A 23,902-nucleotide genomic window follows, 5' to 3' on the forward strand; every position below is an offset into this window, starting at 1 on the left:
CATCTCATCAGTACACTAAAGCATCACACATTAAAATACGTATCTCATGGATGATTTGTATACAAACAGAAAGCAATCACTTGTTGGTTTTGTTTTTACACTGCTGCAGACTTTTAGAAGTATATAGCCAGGACTCAATATAACATTCCAACCTATTGACCTTTGCCAATTCTATTTTTGGGGGGCAATGGCTACTAATTTGAGTTTGCCCAAAGATCGCTTTTCAAATTTATAAGGTCGGTGCTGTATCTGTGATAGTGTTGAGTATTAAGCAAGATTAATAAATGTGGGCCACTTTCATGTTTCTACGTACTAAATGCCAGTGAATGCTAGATATACGCCATCAGTCCAAGTACTAAGTATTTGGAAGCACCAAGGCCAATTGTTGAGTTCATGTGGGTATTACTATCATTCACTGAAAGCTCTGAAGTGATCTATGAATACAGCAACATAAATAATAATAAAACTATATTTTCTACAGGCATTAAGTGCTAATCAGTACTGATTAAATATCATCCTGGGAGGACTGAGTACTAGCTACTACTGGTCAAACCTCGTACCTCAAAATTTTTACTTTCCCCAAGTAGAGGCCAAATTGGAGCGCCCCCCCCAACCAAAAAAATATATTAGCACACAAGTTTCATGTCATCCAACAGTACCGCTCTCAGTGTGCAGTGTGTTTTTATTTGGAGAGTTTTCTGTGGCGCAAACTTGACCCGAGGGTAACAGAGCACTTTACAATAAAGAGAGAAGTATGTTACTACCAGGGTTGGTGTTTACATATTAGAAGTTGATAACCACATTATGTACATTCCTTTCCGTGCGGGTACACACCGCCTTGCAGGCCTCAATGTTGGTCCACGGTGCCTGTGGCAGCAGGCAGGCACCAGTCATTCATGGTACACAGGCAGCAGTGAGTGGGAGAGTCATGCCAACGTTTCAGAAGAGGAAAGTAGGAGATTTAAAAAAAAATGTCGGGTGAATGTTTTTCTCCCATTGACCTCTGTTGAAGACGAGGCGATTTCAGGCGAGGACAGCCAAAATAAAGCCATTTATGGCTATAAAAATAGAAAGCCTGCTGCCTGAATCGGGTCGGTTGGCATGTAGAGAGAGCTCACATAGCAGCCGGCAGCAGGCCTCACTGCTGCTGGAGATGCACGAGACGCTGGCCAGGGAAGGCCACGCCCCTCCACGCCCGCGCCAGCAGCGCGCGCTCACCTTGTCATTCTCCACGAAGTCGACGAAGGACGTCCGCTCGATCTCCACGGGCTGCCCCTGGCGGTCGTACAGCGCGAGCACGAAGTGGAAGAAGTTTGATTTCCTGAGGTTGGAGGGGGGCTGCTTCTCAAAGTGAGCTCTGGAGAGGGCCACTCCGCTGTGGAAGGCAGAGACAAGAGAGTGAGCACAGAGAGTGGACGTAGCAAGTGAAGGCAGAGCGAGGGGACCGGCTGCGCAGAGAGTGCGGGATGAACACAGAAAGATGACATAACAGACACAAAGAACGAGCACAAAGTAATGTTTTCGAGAGAGCACAGACATTGAACATGATACAGTAGACAGAGAGAGCAGACATTAAGCAGCACAGATAGTTGGCATAGGGTGATTATAACGCCACAAAAAGCACACCTGTAATTGGAAAGAAGCAGTGATGAGACTGAACTCAGAGCATAGGAAGGGAGCAAATCCAGCACGCAGGGTGTGCAGGGAGCACTGTAAAGGAACAAGCAGAGGCCGCGAGCACAGCCCAACAGTGAGCACCGAGTATCAACGTGAGCAGAGAGAATTTAGATCTAGTTACGCTGATGTACGTTAGGGCCCAGAGAGTGCACAGCCGTGCCGAGAGTAAGCACAGAGGACAGAGTGATGCAAAGCAGGAAGTGTCTAGCCCAGTGGTTCCCAACTCGTGGACCGGGGGCCCCTGGGGTTCCAATAATGATAAAGGGTTGGGAACCACTGGTCTAGCCCATAGCTGGGTGGGGGGGTCATAGTCATGCTCAGTGCGAGATACAGCCCGGAGAATGTCCAAAGCTGTGCGGAGAGTGACAACATTGCACAGACAGAAAATGAAAAGCAAGGGATTGACACAGGGGGCCCAAAAGAAAGAGGGAAGAAACTGGAGTCTGACAAAATCGGAGTAAGAGCGTTACAGAGGTGGCAAGTACCTTACACCAAGGGGGGCTGGCAGGAAGAGAAGCTGACTTGAGACTGACTCGGGGGTGAAAAGGGGGCTTGGTATAGAGAGGGCGAATAAGAGCCTGCATGGAACCAAGGAAGGAAGGCCTGGCAGAAATGCACATGGTGGGCTGACAGTGGAAGGAAAGAGACCAGGTCCGAAAGGAACAAGTCTTGCGAAACAAGGTGAACACGGGCCTGGTGTACAGAGAGGGGGACCAAGGCTTCACTTGAAAAGAAGCACCAGGACATGCAGATATGTGGGAAGAGACCTAAATGGGAAACTTGTCTGGCTGTTCCAGGCAGAAAGAGGGGGACACATGCCTGGCAGAGAAAGAGAAACTAGAATCTGACGGGGAAAGGTGTATGAGGGACTGATAAAAAGCTTCCGGTCTCCCAGAGAGTGGTTCGCGTGACTGACTGTGAGAAACAGGAAGTGAGATCATAGATTGACCGATAGCGGCTAGCTGGCCTGATAGAGAGGGGGCAGGCTGACAGGCAAGTGAGACAGAGGAACCAATGCCTGACAGAGACAGAAATGGACCATTCTGACAGAGAGGAGAAGGAGGCACCCGACAGAGTAAGAAACAGGAAAGCGGTGCTGTCAGCAACAGGTTAACAAGGCCTTGTAAGAAACATAGCAACCGGTGTAAAAAGAGGAGATATACGTCAAAGACAGGACAGAGGAAGAAACAGGTAAGTAGGCCTGGTAGAGAGATGCGACGGACTTGACACAGAGAGTAAGGGACCAGGGTCTGGGACAGAGAGAAAGACAGAAGCTTGACAGACAGTGAGAAAGAAGAAAGCAGGCCTGGCAGAGAGGCGGGCCAGTCTATCAGGAGAAACAAACACATCGCAGTATAAGAAAGTGGGAAATGATCCTGCCAAAGCCGGAGCCCCTAAGGTCAGGCATTAAGAGGAGAATACGTTCCTGACAGAGTTAGAATCAGGGATGACAAGGGGAGGAAAACCATGAACTGACACTGGGGAACCGATACAAGCCAGTATCTGACAACACCCGAGAGGAAGAACAGGTGTCAGAAAAGACAACTTATTTGACTGGCATGCACTGAAGTGATACGTATTTTAGAAGGTATAAAGTTAGAATAAGTTTTAACATAGCAGCATTATTCCTAAAAAAGGTACACACTGTGGACGTGTACGTGATACAGATATCAGAGGCGTGTATAAGTAACGCATAACCTATAATCAGGTACCCATCCTTACGTCACACATTCTACACACATCACACACTCTACAGATATGTACGTGACACATTCTACATACGTGTACGTCACAGGTCCTACATATATTCACATCACACATCCTGCATGTGGCATGTCATAAAGACACTATAGAGACCTGCACACCACACATCCTGCAACTCAGTGTAAAGAATTAGAAGTCACGAAAGCTTGTCTGCCTAATTTATATAAGTGTTAGAGGAACACACAGCTCGAGACTTCGGAATGTACAGTCCACCCATCAGAAATACATTTTTACATAAATATCTATGTATGCAAATATAGATGTATGAATAATCGTAGCCGAGCGAGCTTGCGCAAATTGTTAGACTGAATGTTCTCAGGGATCGTTTTACAGTACAATATGAATTTATTTCGTTCGGTTTCATATGACGCAACTCTGTGGCTAAGACCAGTTAAATAATGCATGCATCTGGAATACAGCATTGTACACAGAGCGCTGGGAAAGGCTTTTCGTCGAGTTTAAAATCGACGTCTCTGGTGACCTTCCCCCGGTTTTTGTTTAATTTTGCTAAGAAAGCTTGTGAACATTAGGGCGCGCGGACCGTAAGCGGTGTCATTTTTCTATCAATTAAACCTTCAGAGAGAAGGACATTAACAGTCACAGCCTGCCTCGTGGTAATTTACTGTCACTTCGGTTCGGAGGAACTTGACTTGAGGCGCTGCATCTGTGCACCCCATCTGTGCGCTCAGAAACACTGCCTCCGTCTGCGGGGGCCCCGGCCTCCTCTGCTAGACACATCCGCGGAGATGCAGGATGGATGGATGGATGAATGTTATGCACATGCGATACTAAATAGAAGTGTAAACAAAGCGGCGGCGATCCCTGCCCACAATCTCTACACTCAGAGGTACTATCTCTATTTGTCGGTAGCTGGAGGGGACCGCAGGGAAGTTCTGCCGCCTCTGCTAAGTACACACCGGCAGTGATACACCTCGGCCAGACACATGGACTTAGCGTTGCATAGGCTATATATCGCTTTCTGTGAACGTAAACACAGAGATTCCTATATGTGCAATTCATCATTCAACTCCCAAACACTGTCTCTACCTTTCGATGGAGGCTAAACCCCCGTGCTTCGTCAGGTACGGTCACAATCTAGCGCCAAGAGACAGACAGCCACGCAAACATACACTCACGCACACACACACACACACATTTAGTTCATCTGTGCACCGCTGCACTCCGAAACACCGTTTTATACGAGGAAGGGGTTGACCATCTGATAAATACGTACTTGAAGAATTAGAAAGAGGATTAATAGATGTTGGGGTACATGTTACATAGCTTGGATGTACACACAGATGTGTCATTCTGTCTACTTTTTCTGAGAGCCCCAAATCCCGTCTCTACCGTTCTTTGAGGTCCCAAACCACCTCCACTAAGTACATACCCCCAGTGATACCACACACCTAGGGCGGTGAAAGGACACGCCTTGGAGCACGCGCCATATACTAGGTGTACTTAAATAAAGGCGTCGTATCTCCCAGTCGGACACTTTCTCTACCTCTTGTGGCGGGGGCGGGAGGGGGCACATGGCCTTTGCTTAGGACACATTGAAGGAGTACACCTGGGGGAGACAGCTAGTCTGCGAGTACACATTTGCTATAATATATAGATTTAAATACAACGTTCTCTGTCGGTCGGTCAAGCCATCTGTACACTTAGAAACATTATCGCTGCCTATCTACAGAAAGTCCTATGTTTTATTAGTTTGAATTGCCGAAGATTATTTTTAATTGGGAATGTGGCACAGTCACATGTAACCAGCTTGTGCTTTGAAAGCTGTTGTCGAATTGCACTTTCATACCCAGTTGCACAAAAGTAGCCTTTAGATGATACACGTTTTTAATCCCTGTCTTTTAAACTTTTACTACGGTTATACGAATGTCTGAAATTTCAGATGAATAGCCAATGCCTGTTGCAGTGATCCTATAACTGTAATGGTTTTTATTAACTGCAAATAAAGTTCCTAGTGACTGGCAAGGCCACTTATGCTTGTTTAGTACACATCCCGAGTGAGTCCCAAAAGTCAGAAGATTTACACTTGCACACTTTGCAGATGATTACAAATGTAACTATAATTACTTCTAAATATAAATGTGTGGCGAATTATGCGGCCACAAATAGGTTCATCTGTTAGAGGGCTAAACTTTTTTCTTTCAAATACACATCCGGGGCTGCTGACTCCGCAAAACTTTATTTGTGACCTTTATAAAAAATAAATAACTGTAAGTATTGACGGATATCTACACACCTCCTTCAGGAGATAAATATAATCTTTCAAAGACCCTTCAGGAGTGACGGGTTTCGGCTGTGAGTACGCGCGCGCGACTACGCGATAACTTACCTGCGAATAATTCTGTCTGAGCCCCCGCCTGCCTACCTGATGAACCCCGAAACGTGCATGCAGGGGGGATATTATGAATATGAGCCTATGCGCCCCTGAAGTAGGACCCTGAAAGAATACACAAGAATCTGGCAGAATATTAATAGGAAAAAACTGAGCCTAATACACCTCTGCAGGTCCCGACAAACACCTCAAGTCTCAAACTGGCACGAGGTTCCAGCTGCGCGTCAGTGTCAGTGGGTTTTGACACCCCATCCCGACATGTCCAGCTGAGATCACCAATAAATGTTGTCACTGAGCGGAACTCGGGCGTCTTTCACGAGCACCACATCCGCGTTTTGTGCGCTAGAGCTTTGCACGTGGGTGCCTGCGCGCTTGCGTGTGTCAGCGCATCTGTGTGTTTGTGTGTACGTATGTGCGGAAGCACTTACCCAAACACTGATCTGATATATACTTATACCCACCACCTGTCTGACAGGGAAAGTACAACAAAGGTATATGTATTAATATATATATAATATATATATATATTTCATGGCACTGGAAATAAATGTGGCCCAATAGCATGTTAGTTAGAGGAAGTGTACTAATGAAACCATATTTATTACTATTTTACAAAGGCCACTCTGAATACTACCTCACACATTGCATTTCACGATTAGGTTACACATAGAAAAAGTAACCTAAGGGTTATAAGGCGTCTTCAATCATTTTGTAAAGTAGAAATATAAAAATAAACATATATATTCAATCAAAATGTATAAATATATTTATATTCACACACTATATATATATATATATATATATATATATATATATATTTGTATATTTTTATATATTCTCATTAAAAGGAGGGGATTTCGCATTTTGAGACAGTACTGTCACTGGTATGAACTTAAAGTTAATTTGTGTATGTAGAATAAAATACGTGTGTTTCTGTTTTACGCCGCCTCTCTCTATACCCTCGCGGGGGACGAGCCGTGCTTTACAAATACCGCATGGATTGGTTGATTTATGTGTGTGTGTGGGCATTTACACTTATTCTTGCGCTCTTTAGACATATCTACATCAATCGCACTGGTTTTGAGACTAACAGTTTGGAGAAAGACGGGGAAACTGGCTTTTATGATTGATCTTGAGTCCTTTTAATAAGACCTCTTCAAATAAATCTTAACGGTAACTTACAAAAGTGGCGTCGGCGCCAGCTTGAAAACTAACATCGCGACAGCGACGAGCAACCTCGAATTTAAACAGAAAAATATTAAATGCAAATGTTCGGAACATTTAAAGGATCGTCGGTGGCGCTAGTTTTTGAACCTTATGTCGGGGCTATAAAACTCTCCGACAACCGCATAGAGGCGAGGGGACTTTTGCCGGTCCACCCGTTGCTCAGATAACGCTTAGGTTTTTTTCTATGTAGACAACAAATTACTTTATTCGATTGAATAGATAAGCAGAAAAATTAAACAATCATACACGGTACATTCTATATTTTATTGAAAGTGTGGTTTTCAACTTTGTAAGGGCAGCTTGAGGGGTAAACTGTAAACCTATAGGCAGAGTGCATGGATGAATGAATGCATATGCTTAACTTCAAAGTAATATACAGATGGCATAGGAAAAAAGCCCCTTATATTTCGTGTTCTATAGACGGGCTTGTGTTTGCATTTACTTTAAAATCTCCGCAAACTGAAGTGCTACCGCCGACCGTAGAATATTTCCAGACATTGACCCCCGCTTGCGTCGGTTTGACGGGTCTGGACACAGGAGATACAGCCCCCGCGCCCCTTGCACACGTGGGCTTTGTGCCCTCGCACTGAAGCGGGGAGAACTGACGTCGGCCTCTCACCCCTGCGCGGCCGTCCTCGGTTAACGGGGCACGGAACATAGCGCCAAGTCCCGTGACACACGCAGAGTGCGTCACTTGGGAAGTTTGTCATTCCAGGGGGTTGTTACCGGAACCCCAAGATTCTTTCAGAGTGTCGCTCCTCTGGGCAGCCACTTCCATCAAATCAGACGATTGCGGGTACAACAGCATGAATAATGGGATGGCGCGGTTTGGTATGTTTTATAGCGCCCATTCCGCAAAATTCATGGTCTCGTGGTGCTGTGTCTCTATCTCTCAGTCCATACTTCTATGTATATCCTTACGGCCGCACTTAAAAGGTACATTGATTGATGTATTTATCGCTGAAAAATGTTTGAATCAGACAGCATGGCATTGTACAATTCACGCACATACGTATAAGTGTTTGTATTGCGTTTTTCTACACCAACCATAAATATACGGCTACTTAGCATTTTAATATTTACATAAAAAGACTGAAAGTGGAAGCTCTCTGAAACACGGACTAAAACTTTACTTGTAAAACTTTTTAGTAGTTTTCTGCCTTGCACAAAAGTTCTCAGAAAACGTCCACTGCAAACATATATTTGTGAATGCAACTTCTAGCGGCGATATTGCCGATTCTGGCTTTGTGGGTGATGGCTGGGGATTTACAGAACTACTATGTGCGCGTATAGGCGATGAATGTATATTGCCACTATAATCAATCTGTGTGGGTTCAAGATATCGCCCCACGAACTTTTCACCAGTTCCTGTAACACGTGACTACACGTCACCAGGTTTCTTACAGTTTCGCACGTGATGTGGGATAATGTAGTTCGGGGCCGGGATTTCATGTGTGTGTGTGTGTGTTGGGGGACTCATGGTCGTTTTGTGGGTTTAATCTGCACAGTTATCATACATGTACTTTTTTTGACGTTGGGGGTGAAATAATAGATGTCATTTAGGGTTCGCGCATCTCGCTTTTGCATATTCCTGGTCGTTGTCCCTTCCTTATGATCTAACAAGGCATAACGAATTTTTAGGCTTTTAGGGATGTGCGGAGAGCACCAGAGCGTGAAACGGTAGGTAGACAGAAATGTTTGTTTCCTTTTAAAGGTGTGTTTTTATCATCACTGCAAATAGTAATTGATTGTACACAAAGCGCATCGACGTCCTTTAAGCCGCTACGCTGCCGAGAACCCCAGGTGTGTGCTTGGACCTTCTACACTGGTCAAAAGTAGGATGCTGATTACACATCGAATTTGTTTGGGAAATCGAGGCCTTTAGAACCTGAAGTTGTGCGTTCCATTCTTTTATAATCCAGTTTCACAAAACTGCGACCCTGGTAAATCACATTTATCGCCTTATGCCTCAGCTTCTGTCGCTGAGAAAACAAAAGCTACTAAGCCCTACTTTTTCAGGGTGAAAACCTACTCATTCGGAGTGATATATTATGAGACTGAGATCGGTGCGGTCCTACCAATCTATGGGGTGTCTTATAATTTATAGCGGGGTACCCAGCGTACAGCGTTCTGTCTGCCGCATTCCAAGGACGGGGGGGGCGGCAGTACCACCCCCAGGAACACTTCCTCATGCTCTATAGCCCACTGCTCCCCACTGTGTCCGCAGACCCCCACCCCTCCCCCCCCCCCCCCCACACACACACAAACACCTGATGCATGTCTCCTTACAGTGATCCGACGCACAGCAACACCAGGAACACAGAAGTCCTCTCTACCAACAGGATCGTACAACACCAGAGCACAACACAAAACTCGACAGTAGGCAATTTCCCTAAAACACATGCAAAAACAGCAGGCCAGTATACCCCGTCGTGCAAGAGCTCACTGCACCGGGGGATTCAGTGCGCACAGCTATGAGGGCTCTGCACGTGCCAGTACTGATAGTGCAGTGGAATATTCCCATCACACACACAGCACTATGGGTGGGCAGATGACCAGACACATAGAGTCAGTGAAAGACCCTTAACCCCGTCTACAGCCCAGGGGTGGCAGGAACAGCCCACTGCCCTCCCGCACCATGCATACACTCAATCAATGCATACGGCGCACACCAGCACACGGAGCTGTGATGGTCAAACCCCCTGGCCCACCGGGGCACTGCACTTGAAGGGTCACCCTTGGGTACACCGGGATACTGCACCCCACACAGATTTGGAAGGATGACTCCTAGAGTCACCGAGACACTGCAACCCAAAGCACTGAGAGGCCATGTCCAGCAGGTACTGCAACTCACAGCATGTACGTACACCGGAGGCACACCGAAAACATTGCAACACACACAGCACTGAAAGGTCACATCCAGCTGGTACTGCAAACCACATACAGGAACACAGAGGCACAGCAACCCACACAGCACCGACAGGCCACATCATCGCAGATCCTGCAACTCACAGAGAACTGAGGCTTTGACCCCGAGACACACAGAGACACTGCAAACCACACAACACTGAGAGGTCACATCCAGCTGGTACAGAAACCCAATGTGCACAGGACGCCCACCCCAAGGATCACAGAGGCACTGCAACCAACACAGGACTGGAGGGTCAATTGCAGCAGGTACTCCAACCCACACAGAACAGAGACGCTCACCCCAAGGCACACCAAAAAATTGCAACCCATACAGCGGAGAGGGCACATCCCCGCAGACATTCCAACCCACACAGAACTGAGACCATCATCTCTTGGCACACCGAGACATTGCAACCCACATAGAACTTACAGGTCATACCCCGCAGGAACTGCAACTCACACCCATGGACGCCCACACAAGAACACCAAGGCACTGCAGCCCATACAGCACCCAGACTCCGCTTCCCTGCAGACACTGCAACTCACACAGGACTGGAGCGGTGACCCGCACAGACACATAGACACTGTAAGCCACACACAGAGACATCCACCCCAAGCACGCCGAGACACTACAGCACCCAGAGTCCGCTTCCCTGCAGACACTGCTACTCACACAGAACTGGGACGGTGACCCGCACAGAAACATAGACACTGCAAGCCACACACAGAGACATCCACCCCAAGCACACCGAGACACTACAGCACCCAGAGTCCGCTTTCCTGCAGACACTGCAACTCACACAGGACTGGGGCGGTGACCCGCACAGACACATAAACACTGCAACACACACAGACATCAACCCCAAGCACACCGAGACACTACAGCATCCAGAGACCGCTTCCCTGCAGACACTGCTACTCACACAGAACTGGGGCGGTGACCCGCGTGAGCACATAGGCACTGCAACCCACACAGCAGTGAGGTCAAATCCCTTTAGACACGGCAACTCACACAGAAATTGGACGGCGACCCACACACACACACAGAGATACTGCAACCCACACAGCACTGAGAGGTCACATCCCCCCAGACACGGCAACTCACACAGAACTGGGACGGCGACCCGCAGTCGCGCAGAGATACTGCAACCATCACAGCACTGAGGAATCACATCCAGGAGGTATTGAAAATCACATTCAGGGACGCCCACCCCAAGCACACCGATACACTGCAACCCACACTGCACAGAGAGGTCACAATCCCGCAGACACTGCATAGAACTGAGGAAGAGTCCCCTAAACACAAAAAGACTGTAACCCACGAGGGAAAAGGACGGCACCCTTAGACGCACTGAGACACTGCAACCCACACACTGAGACACTGAAGCCCACGCGTTCTGGGAGGTCGCAGCCCCGCGGACACAACGCTACAAACAGCACTGGGAGGTAACAGTATCAATGCACGCCTCACAGTCCCTGGACGGTCACTCTTAAAGACACACTGAAGCGCTGCACCCCACCCAGCACTGAGATCACAGCCCCCGGGACGCTACACTCTAAACACCACTGAGGTCACAACCCCGCAAACACAGCATCACACACAGCACTGAGACAGACGGCCGCATCCTCAAACACACTGAGACCAAGCTAGCGATAGTGCAGCAGGTGCAGTGTCACCCGGGCCCAAGGATGTCAGGCCCCCTTTTATCGCCATATATCTCGCGACAAACCTGTGGCGTGGGTGCATTTTGCTTGCTTGTACGAGGGTCTATGGCAAACTTGCTACGCCAAGATGGGAGACCGCACTCCACGCAGCCCTGGAGCCGTCACATTGCCCAATACACACAGACAATGCGCCCACCCCACACAGCCCGTGAAAGGGGTGCACTTCCCCCAAACCGATCGCCCCGTCTCGTCATTGCTCCAGCACAGATCGCTCGGAGTGAAGGGATGCCTTTCAGATAAGTGAACAGCTCCGGCCTTTTGTTCCCAGACTAGGCAACATCTGCCTCTCAGCCAGCAGCCCTACCAGGAATGACTGCACCCCCTCCCATACCCAACCACCCACAGGGCCGGCCTGTCACCCGGCAGTGACACGGGAGGGGTCGTGGAAGCCCGAGCTGCTGGACTGCGCCTCTCTTGTTCCCCCAGAAGCAATCTAAACCCGGGTGAAGTTTGCACTGATGCGAACAGTCTCAAAAAGTCCACGATCCAGTGAACGCCATGTGACTGCTAACACCAGGGAAGGTCACCTGAACCCAAACCTGGAGTTTAATCCTGCTCCCTCCACCCAATTATGTGATCCCCTTCTAATTACTTTATGTCACTGCGGAACAGTTCCATTATATGTCAAATGGGGAGATCTTAGAAGTACTTTAAACTACAGCATAAGTTACTGAAACAAGGATTAACGTTCATGTACACGCATGTAGTTGGATGGATAACGGAATGTAATGACATTTCCAGTAGTCCATGTCACGTGTGCAAACGGACTGGACATACTACGGGGTCACGTGACCATAACCTTCGGTTTGGCAATAAAAGATGGTCTTAAAACGCAGCACTCGTTTCTAACCATTCTCCGGGGTGGGGGACGGTGTGTGTGTGTGTGTGGGGGGGGGGGGGGGGGGGGGCTGGGTTGTATACGTCGTGTGCACCGCAAACGTGAACCGATCTGCATCACATTCAGCCCACATGCATGCATTACTCTACCCAGAAGAGTGACACCCGCTGCTTACCTCTGCGCGGCTACGATGCCATCCACCACCCCCACGTTCCGGACCCAGGAGCGGACAGAATCCATCTCAGCCGACAGGGGCTTCTCTTTCAGAAGGGGTCCTCTTCCCAGAGTGTCCTGGATCCCAAACATTTATGTAAAAAACACGACTAACAAAAAATCCACCAGAACAGTCTCCCTAAAAAAGTAGGTAAAAAGCACGACAATCACATAGGCAAAAAGTCACCCCTAAAAAGATTAATTCAAAACAGGAACGATCGGAGTCAGCATTTGCTGTGTAAGTCGCGATGATTGTGATTTCTTGCTCTGCTGGGGTGGCACTGTGCCCTGGGTGGTGTTCTGACGCCTTGTTGTGGAGGAGGAGACCGGGTGCCCTTGTATGCTATGGGGGTTCAGCAGTCCCTGCTGTCCAGTGGGGCGTTATTCTCCTGCTGTGGTTGTCTTCATCCTGGCAAGCAGGGTCCTGCTCTGAGCGCTGCAGCTGTGGGTATCAGGGGCCTCTCCGAGCAGGCTGTCTTGTTGCAGGCGCTGGAGCTGCTTGCACTGGACTCAGGGGCGCCGGGAAGCCAGCTATTCCCCATGAATGAGCTGTTGCCAGGAGGGGGCGCGACCAAGGCCATATTAGGAGCGCCTTATTTGCATGCCTGTGAGGGAGCTGTCTTGATAGGCAGAGGAGGGGCTACGTCGGGAGTTCTTCTTTAGCATGCAGGAGACAGGGCGTTCCTGATAGGCATATCGAGACCCCCTCCCAACTGTATGTGGAACAGAAAACAGCATTGATAGGCAGGGGGCGGGGATACAGGCACGCGAACAGCGTCTCATCAGCGCGAGCTCGTGAAAACAAGCACCGAGGGGGCGTGTTGCATCCATCTACAAGTACCAGCAGGCAGGGCGACCAAGCGTTGAGTGTGTGTTTTTGTGATCGACATAGACAGAGGACCTCAGCTCCCAACCGAATTTGTACGCGTCCTACTTGGATTGATCTGCATTCCAAAAAGGATGCATAGAAACGCGGGTTTGTACAAAATCCGCGAGGTATGATTAAACTCATTATGGAAGATTAATAAAACAGTAGTATATAAATGTACATTTGCATTTTTAGTACAATAACGTTAAGCATGCACTAGATATCAATTATGTAATACGAAGGCAATCCCAAAGAAAAAACTGCCAGGAAATGTAGTAGTGTCAATAATGTTTAACATTTCGCACATAGTTAACAGTAATACATTCCGTTCAAGATTTGATACATGGGGGGTAGAAATGTGACAAAGTAAAACATGAACGTCAACCCCTGGATCACTGAAAGCAATTAATCATTTAAAATCACTGTTAGCACCTCTTTGACCCTTGCCGGGCAGAAAGGCATTTCTGAACGCAGCTCTATAATCCTATTGGCATCATTATCAGCTAAAATTTGGAATCCTTGTCTTACACATTTGATTCTAAATTCTTTATATACTTTACTCATATTGTCAATGAATAGTCTCCTGTCACCCTCCTCTCTTGTGGAACTTATTGAATTTCGGCTTAATATCTTATCCATGGTAGATCATGCCTTCTGGGGACCTTTCGGGAGTCGCAGGATGGATAGGAGTTACTTGGCACACATGGTAAGATTCAGATCTTGTTACCGCTGGTTTTCGGGTGCTTTATCTTCCTATTAAGCTCAAAACTGAGGGCCTTGTATCTCTAATTCTGGAACAGTGGGTTTTCAGAGATTGCTTTGGTCCACATTATAGTGGTCTGCCATTCTTGTCCACTCCACTACTGACAGAAGACTCCTCCTGAGACTGGGGTGCATCCTGTGTCCTGGTAAGCACAGCTGATGCTGTACAGGCCAAGTAGGCCTTTGGGCCTGGTTCAATAAAGTAGTTCCCAGCAGGCACCTAGCACCTTGTTTCTCTCCCACCTCAATGTCAACCTGGTTCATTTTGCTTAATGTCTAGTTCAAACGGCAAGTGGATTCTTCTTATCATCTTCACTGCCTACCAGGCCACTGACATTTTTTAAGTTTTTATATATTGCAGACTTAAATTTACTGGAGTGCTTTCATAAGCACCAATTACATTACACTAGGACATATTCATTTTTTTTTGGCAAAGGGAGGGTAAGTGATTTGCCTAGAATAGTAAGATGTTGAGCTGACGTTAAGACTTGAACCTGGTTCCCCAGCTCCAAAGATGGCCACTCTGGCCATTACTCTACATCCTCTCCCCACACATTCTCACCAATAGTACAGCTGAGAGTTTTCTCAGGTTTCAGATATGACCTCCCAAACGTAGTTCTCTTAGCTCCATTATCTCTCAGAGTGAGAACTTTCCTCAGTTGGACAACCACCCTGACACTTGGATGAATTCACTCAAGAACGTCTGGGTCCCCTTCCCTGATGTCTACAATGGCTTGGTTGAGTGCCATAGGCCTCTCAATGGTGCTTATCCCTACCAATAGCATGCTGCTTTATCAATGATGCTCTTCCATTGGGCAATCCGTCTTGAAATTCCCATTCAGGTGGCACTTAAAACCGCACATCCCCTAAGACAAAGAAGGGGTCTCCTTCCCTCCTTCTTCTTTGTCTTTCTGACTGAGATGCCAGTTCACCGTAGGCTTCTCTCCAGGCTGGGACCTATGAGAAACATTGTTACATTTCCTTCCTTTTGGAACAATTCTGCTTGGAGCGCTTCTCCTCGTTTGACTTGGAGGCATGCTGCTCCAGCTCCTTGTTCCTGCAATTTGCTAACCATTTGTCAGCCAACACAGCAAGATTCTCTGGATCCCTCTCTGTCAGGTCATTCAAGTACTTTCTTAATGGATGGAGCATGCCTCTCTGAGTTGGTCTGCTGCCATCAGTTGGTTATGGCACTGGCGAATCCTCCCTTCCATCCCTCCTCTGTACTCATTCCATCACACACGTTCTTCACCCTGATATACACATTTAGTGGTGACTTACATTTATGAGTGAACAGAGGGCTGTGGGCAAAAACCTGGACACCTTTGAACCTGCCTAAACACTGAGTTACCACTGTCCCAGGTCCTGGGAGCTTTCACAAACATCTGCATGGCAGTTAGGGCACATCTAACTCTACCTACCCAATCTCCCAAAATCAAACTTGTAAAGTTGTTCGATAAATCAACCACTCTTGCTCATTCAAATCTCATATGGGCATTAAAATCCACTCCTAGAAACAGATCAGAGGTCATGAGGTGCAGGGCTCAGTACAAGAAGGCAGTCTCAGCTAGGAAGAAAGTGATTAGAGAAGAGGCATGGGAGAAATTGACCATTGCCTTAGATATTAATGATGGGGCACAATTCTGGAAAGTTATTAATACCCCCTTTTTCAGCTCTGATACAAACAAAGGTGTCGAGGTATACATCACAGAGCAGAGATGGGTCAGTAATTTTACCAAGCTGTATGATGGTTGTCCGGATGATTGCAAAATGACTGATATAAATGCCTTTGGTATGCTTGGCATTGAGGAATTGGATATTCACCTGAACGATGTCATACTAGCTATTAAGGGCTCACTGCCAGATAAGGCACGAGGCCCAGATGGTGTGCCAGCTGATCTTTTTAAGTATAATATTGATCTTTGAGCACCAATTTTGTTAAACATTTTCAGAGCTGCATCAACCTCTGTCCCCCCTCCATCATGGTTTAGTGCCATTATTGTTCCGATTTTTAAGAAGGGAGACCGGAGCGACGCTGCATGTTATCGTCCAATGTCTCTAATTGACGCCACCGCAAAGATTTTTGGGAGAATCCTCCTGGACCATTAGGAAGCCTCAGCTCTTGACAACAACATCATTTCTAAGTCTCAGTTTGGCTTCAGGAAGGCGGTGGAGACAGTCGACCAATGTTTGAACCTCCACCTGATTAGAGAAAAGTATGTGGGGGAGAAGCAAGGGTGTCTTTATTTGGCCCATTTTTTAGTGTCTTATCCCTCTAAGGGGTACCGCAATAGGTACCTAATACCCTGTCTATGTGATATGCGTTCAGAACAATCATAAATGCACATGTTTTTATTTTGTAAGCTGTACAAAGAGCAGAGGAAGGTTTTTTTAATGCCACTTCTGAAATCATTAAATATCAGGAGATGTAAGGAAGCTATTCCTTCATCTGCAGTTACTTCAGTCTGATATGATTTGTATGGTTATTTAGCGCTTTATTGTTGCAGCAATATAAGAAAGGAAAAATCTTGATTCTAATTGTTCAGCACTTTTGCTATAAATTGCACAGCTCTGCAAAAATATTTTAGATAACCTAATGACTATCAGATCAGATTTGCAAACTTTTAAGAGGTTCCCATTACTGTACTGATCATTTTACGCATATATTCTATTGCTATTTATTGATGTTTCATCTTTTTAAATTATTAGTTAACTTTGTATATCTGCTCTTTTATGGATATCTACAAAAGATCCAAATAAAGATTTTTTGACTGAGTGACTGAGTGGACAGATCTGATTCAGAGGATGCAAAAATCTGTTCATAAATTTAGGGGGTCTCCAACGTAAGCAACAAATCATTGACTAATGCCATAAAGCTGATCACACGGTACACTTGATTTTTAGTTCCAAAATGTTTGTGGCAAGTAAACAATTTCTGAAACATACGTTTTGGCAGCTTGTCACTTTTATTGATGATAAAGCTGTAAGCATACTCCTTTCCTTTAAGACTATTGCCATACTATATGTGTTGTTATGAATTAACATTTGCCACTGTGTCACATTTACTTATTTCTCGGTTACCTGTTCTATACTTTAGAGGGTGTTTTGTTCATCATCAAAGATGCAGCATTTTGAAAAGGTTTATGTTTCACCTTTACTGCTAACCACCCCAACACCCTAAAATCACTCCTACTTCTCCTTACCTCTACCCACCACTGAACCCTAAATTTACTCTTACCTCCCTTTAACTCTACTAACCCCTGAACCCTAAATTCATCTTCAACTCCCTTTACCTCTACCCACCCCATAACCCTCAAGACACCTTTACCTCCCTTTTCCTCTTCCCAAACCCTCAAGTCATCCTCACATCCCTTTACCTCTACCTACCCATGAACCCTAATGTCAACCTCACCTCACTTTATCTCTACCCACCCCTGGGTCCTCAGAGTCACCCTCTCCTCCTTTTATGTCTAGCCATCCCGGAACCCTCACGTCATCCTCAAGTCATCCTCACCTCCTTTTCCTCTGCCCAAGACTGAACCCTCAAGTTGCTCTCAACTCCCTTTACCTCTGTCCTCCCTGAATGTTAAAGTCACCCTCTCCTCCCTTTACCTGTACCTACCACTGAAGTGGGTAGAGGTAAAGGGAGGCTCAAGTCACCCTTACCTCCACCCACCCACCCCGAATCCTCAAATCACCTTCAACTCATTTACCTCTGCCCACCCCTGAACTCTCACATCAGCCTCACCTCCATTTACATCTACTCACTGCTTAACCCTTCAGTCACCCTCTCCTCCCCTTACCACTACCCACTCCTGAACCCTCAAGTCACCCTTATCTCCCTGTACCTCTACCCACCCCTTAATGCTCAAGTCACCCCGACATCCCTTTACTTCAACCCACCCGGGGCACTCAAGTCACCATCATGGTAAAGGTAGACATCTTCATGGCACCTAGCTGCATGGCATAGGCTACATAGTAAAGTTTCTGCATAATAAAGGCTGCAAGATAAAGGCTGTGTCCCCTCAGGTAGGGCCTTACACTGTACGCCAATTGTAGGTACTTTTTTTCATTTACTTTCACCAATTTCCTCCCACCAAACTCCTGCATTATTGCTTGACCTGCCCTCCTAACCCTCATCCAGAGCTTTTGCTTGTCCAGAGCACCCCTCCTCTGTAGCTGCTTGCACCATCCACCCTCCACTCTCTATTCCTTAGTTGCTTGCCCCCTCTTGTCCTGCCATTAAAAAAAGTGCCCCAAACCTGTGCCAACAGGTTTCAAGAATGTACAAAAATACAAACCGAACTGCCATCCCTGCTCTGCACGGCGTTTTTGGTGCTGCCTTCATGTAGGGCCAACACACCAAATTTCAGTTCGAACATAAGATAATTACATTTTAGTTGTGAAGACAGAGAATAATCCCATATTAAGAAACATTGATTACTTCCCTTTGCAGTTAATGCTGGCTGCGTCATTGTGCTTTTTTTCAAACTTTCAGACATGTTGCCTAGCAGCTGCGTTGATATACAACATGGCTTCTCCATTAAGCAAGACCTACTGACTATTCCAATGCTTGTTTCACTTGGTCTGACAATTGTGCTTTTCTATTTGAGGAGCCAGTGACATCTCTAATACCCCAACTCAATGCCAGAGAAGTTGTTATTCAGAAAAAAAACATTGAGTTCGCCCTTTATTAAAAATGTTAACTGGTTCACAATCATACATTCCCCCACATCTCTTAATTAATCATGCGACTGACATCATATCACAACATTAAATGTGCTGGATATCTGCACCATTCCACTTTCAGAAAACCTAAAAATACAAAGTAAGTCATAACAGAAAAGGTTTAAGCCAGAGCTTAAGGCTGCTAAAAAGTATGAGGGTATATTAAAAGGGTAATGGCTTACACGAAAATAAAAATTATCTTAGCTTAGTTAAATCTTCAACATTAAAGTCAACATATGCTACTTCCAGGAACGTTTTGGCATCTACTGCTTCACAAAAATAATTTTACCAGCTCAATCAAATCACAAACGTTAAGTAGAATAATATCACCCAGCTCAAGATATGTGTGATACCATCATCCCATTTTCACATGAAAAGATTCACAGAAATATTATTACAAAGGTTGAAATTACTTAGAAATAATTAAACATTGCTAGTGACTACCTGGTTGAAGGCTCATATGCTCCAACCATCAATAAACAATAATTGAACCCTCATAATATTCATTCAACCCTAAAAATCTTTGTTATCCTCTCTCAGATGACCAACATAATAAACTCATGGAGACCAGTACAATAACCGGGTCACTGTTGAAAACACGTCAGCCATGAATATGTTTAGAAGAAACTAAAACTTTGTTTAAATTGTCTTGCATTCTAGAGCAGTTCCTCTGACAAATTATGTTGTTGTACCCTAGGCAAAAAGGTCACAGTTAGTTGACCATGACCTGCCAACTCTTAGGCAAATTTAAAATGACCACACTTCTCCAAACTGCCTGATCTAGTAGTGGTCCTGCGATTAAAATATAGAAATATAAATGTGTAACAGTGAATAATGGGGATGCTTTTCTCCAAGGGTTTCTGAGAGACATAAAATAAACAATGAGAGAGAAGCTCAAATCATAGGGTTTGCGGCCCCAAAATGGCATAGTACAACTAGCCCATAAATGTGTTAGAATAACTTAAACTGATCAGTCATTGAAGTGGCAAATGCTTAGCCCACCATATAGCATTGTACCGTGTTGTGCACATAAATGTGCATGAATTGTGCCCAAAGGTTCAGTGATGGTGTAAAGTATGGTGTGAATATATCCTGATCTGGATGTACCATTGAGGTAGGAAACACTAATAAAAATATATATATTGTTTGGTGCTTTGTTGTGAGCATGTCAAGTGGCAGGGGTTGTATCCAGTGAGTGCAGTCATTTTGGTATAGGCATTCTGCCTTCTAAGATAAAACGGAGGTACGGCCATCCTGTGGGTGTGTCAAGAGCAAGTAGAGGAAACGCAAGATATGACCATAAACATGCAGGTCCAGTAGCAGTCATCTTGAATTAAAAGACTTGGAGCTCCATCCTTGAACGAGGTGAGGATTAAAGAAGGCTAGATGGCACAACCCCAATGCTTATCCCCGCAGTCTTCTTTTGCTGGGAGAATATTGGACCACATGTTTAAACTCAATGAACTATGGTGATGACAAATATTACATTGGGTTTTAACTCAGCCTTTAAGTGCAAGTCACAGTTTTATCAATTGCGGCCTCCCCATCGCCAAGCGTACCTGAAGGATGAGTCCTAAGATTAATCAGACCCAAAATGAGATCCTGGGGGCTAGTGCCATCCTGAAAGGTGTCCTACAGCTATCTGGCCTAAAGCAGTAGGAGAATGCCCTTCAACCGAATCTGCTGACAGGGTATGTTAATTGATCAAGCCCAATCAATAATTTTAATGCTCAGAGCTGCACAGAAAAATGCCTTTTTCAGAATTTTTCATTTCCACGCTGTGCTCAAGCAATCACAGCATTTGTTCTGCCTTCCTTAGGCTACCCCAATAGGTAAAACTTGCAACACCCACAAGATCTTTTTAATACCTTCCAAGAGTTCAAAATGCTGAGGCATGGTTCCTTTTGGAAACACATTTCTCCTGCTCTTGGATCCTAACAATGTTTGCTAACAAGTAAATGTATGATAATTTATGCCATCTGTTTTGTGCATCAAGCGGTCTGAAGAGGGGTGTCCAATGATTCTGAGAGATACATTTCTACGTTAGGTTGCCAGGTTCTCAGATCATCATTAGCCTTGATAGTGACAGTCCCCAAAAAAGAGGTATAGGTTTTGTCACTGTGTTTTAACCATGTTGTTGCACCATGGCTGAAAGTAAAAAAAAAAGTGAGCAGCGTTGGTCACTTCATGTTACTTTTTAACTGTGGGAGGAAAAGTGGAGTGGGAGACAACACAGAGGAAGGAAGGGCCTGCATGTGGAGAGCATGAGTGTGTGTGGGACACTACAGACAACCCAGGGTGTGCAAAAATAAAGCTATGACACTGCCAGCTGTGTCCGTATCATAGCACTTTTTTTTATTAGTGTGAGAGAGGCATCACAGAGGATAGCAGGGGGTCAGCGCAGGCAACCGAGTGTATGGGTAGGAAACAGCTATGATGCAGACAGTGGTGTGCATGTCATTTTTTTTTGTTATGGCTGGTGGGGTGCACATGGACAACAGGGGGCAACAGACAACGGAGGGAGGGTGGGTGGAGATCCATCACAGACTACTCAGAGAAGGCAGGTGGAAGGCACCATAGACAAAGGACAAAGGAGGGTGAGTGGGAATAAAGGGCAACACAGACAACCAGGGGAAGGCCGGTGGAGAGGCAACACAGATGATGGAAGAAGGTGAGTGGGGAGAAAAACAGACAACAGAGAGAGAACGGCTAGGTGCATCACAGACAATGGAGGGGTCAATGGAGACAATGGAGGGAGAGTGGGGAGGGGGATCACAGACAACACAAGGATCAAAGCAAACAATAGAAAGAAGGGTGGGTTGTGGAGTTAACCCAAACAATGGAGTGCTGATTGGGCAACACAGACAATCTGACAGTGGAGAAGGATGGGTGGATGAAGCAGTTTGGAGGGTTAACATGGACAACAGTGGGCGTGGGCGTGGGCTGGATGGTGATGCAACACATACAAAAGAGGGAGAGCAGGTGGTTGTAAGATGAACAATGGAGGGTGTGTGGGGTTGGGCAACACAGAGAGCAGATGGAGGGAGGATAGGGCAGCATGGGCAACAGAGGGTGATGTGGAGGGGATGCAGACAAGAAGATAGACAACAGAGGGTTGATAGGAGGGGAGCAATCATGTGGACACTGTAGGGTGGGCATGATATGCTGGAGACAAGCAGGTGAACAATGGAGGAGATGTACACATGGTTAATAGCTGGAAATCACACAGCCTCATAGTGTGCTTTGGCACAAAGAAAAAAAGTGCCCCCAAAAAATGGGGTGTAGAAGGATGCAAGTAATGCATCCATACTTCAGGGGAGGGGCAAATACACAGATAAGAAGGATGCCTACGTCAGTTGACCAACAATGAGCAAGCACATGAGAGTGACAACGAAGCCAACCAGTGGTAAGTAATGGTCAATGGTCAGTCTCTAAGCCCACTGTTAGAAAACAAAAGGCCTCACATGACACAGCTTATGTCCTGTCCTAGGTGAGACCTAAAAAGAATAGGAGGTAATGTGTTCTACATCTTGGTCACCAACCTTTGGAGTACCTAGTCCCTGACAATTAGAGCAACCTCTTATCACTTAGGGTAAGCATCTCAAAGATTTTTGCTCACTTTAGCCTTACATATGTGTAAGTAAATGCCTCTTTTTGCACGTTCACCCTCACATTTTTGGACTGATGCTGCTGGTTTCTCAACTTTGAGAACGCACTGAGGTCTGCTAATAAGAACTTAGTGCCAGTGTTCTAACCTCTTACAAAGTGTGTGTTGAATTAGCTATTCCCTAATTGGCAAGTGCTATCTTGCCTATAAGTCCCTAGTATACAATACCAAGGGTAGCAAGGGCATGTAAGTCAGAGTGTCCACCCAGGACTGCATCACTGATTGTGCCACCCTGAATGTGGCAAAGTAAAACATGGCTCCCAGCCTGCCACTAAACACTGGAAGAGCAGTCGTCACACTGCTTGTTCGACTTTCCTATTCAAACCAATGGCAAAGTCACCACTTCCCTTAACAATATATCACAATTTCCCCTAAGGAAGACCTATGGAGCTCTATGGCAGGGAGCTGTATATTATTAAGTAGGGCATGTATTCTTTGTATATGTCTTAGCAGCAACACCTCTAAATTGTTGTTTTGCTGTGGAAACGTTAGTAGTCCCATTGGCTAGTACAGGGTTACCAGCTGGCACCCCTGCCTGGCTAACTTCTGAATGGGGCTACCTAACTGGGTACTGCAAGTCTCAAATTAATCATGGCATTAATCCCGACCTGTTGCCCAGTTCGAATTTAATATGACTATTAATGTAAGGCAAATTTTAGAAAGTTGCCTCTCTGAGACCCAGCTGGTCCAGTTTCCTCACGCGGGTACTGGCCAACTGACAGCTTCTGCCTGCCTGCAAAGTAATGTGAATAACTTCCAGGCTTAGGAACAAAAACAGCCTGCTGCAGAGTGAGGTGTTACCTCCCCTTCACAGGAAGCCATTTGGGGTGTTAGCCCAGTAGGTGAGCTTCAAAGGGGAATCTGCTTTTGGTGGGCAAATGGTGATCAGACACCTGAGGGACTGTCCTTTACTCAGGTAGCCGGGCTGGTGATAGGGACAGAGAGGGGAAACTAGTGTCCAAAATGTTTTTTCCGTGTGCGTGCAGACCACAGGTAGCCACAGCTCTCAGCTAGGCTACCAATGACCTAACAGTTGAGAAAGCATTCCCACATTGTGGGAGTGGGCAAAATAGTGCGCTCTGGGATTGTTAGGTGCCACACACTGTTTGAAAGTCATCACGAGGAGGGGGACCTGGTAGCCCATTGGCTAGTGACAGCATGGTCCACTCATGG

The 23,902-nt window shown here is 46.1% G+C and overlaps 1 protein-coding gene across 4 annotated transcripts in view; it reads right to left on the reverse strand.

Annotated features, from left to right (window-relative positions):
* EBF2 (EBF transcription factor 2) overlaps window positions 1-13,216 on the reverse strand; it is a 193,842-nt gene extending 180,626 nt beyond the window's left edge. For 2 of the 4 annotated variants that reach the window (XM_069214151.1, XM_069214153.1), the window contains exons 1-2: window positions 12,667-12,933; window positions 1,219-1,375 (exon numbers count right to left, since the gene is read on the reverse strand). In XM_069214151.1, coding sequence (XP_069070252.1) covers window positions 1,219-1,375; window positions 12,667-12,797 — 288 coding nt within the window. In that variant the 5' untranslated portion in view covers window positions 12,798-12,933. Of the gene's footprint in view, window positions 1-1,218; window positions 1,376-12,666 lie in introns of all 4 variants that reach the window. The other 2 variants (XM_069214155.1, XM_069214154.1) reach the window with 2 other exon arrangements.
* Between the last annotated feature and the right edge of the window lie 10,686 nt (window positions 13,217-23,902).

This window comes from Pleurodeles waltl, chromosome 11 (assembly GCF_031143425.1).
Source record: "Pleurodeles waltl isolate 20211129_DDA chromosome 11, aPleWal1.hap1.20221129, whole genome shotgun sequence".
NCBI classification, from domain to species: domain Eukaryota; kingdom Metazoa; phylum Chordata; class Amphibia; order Caudata; family Salamandridae; genus Pleurodeles; species Pleurodeles waltl.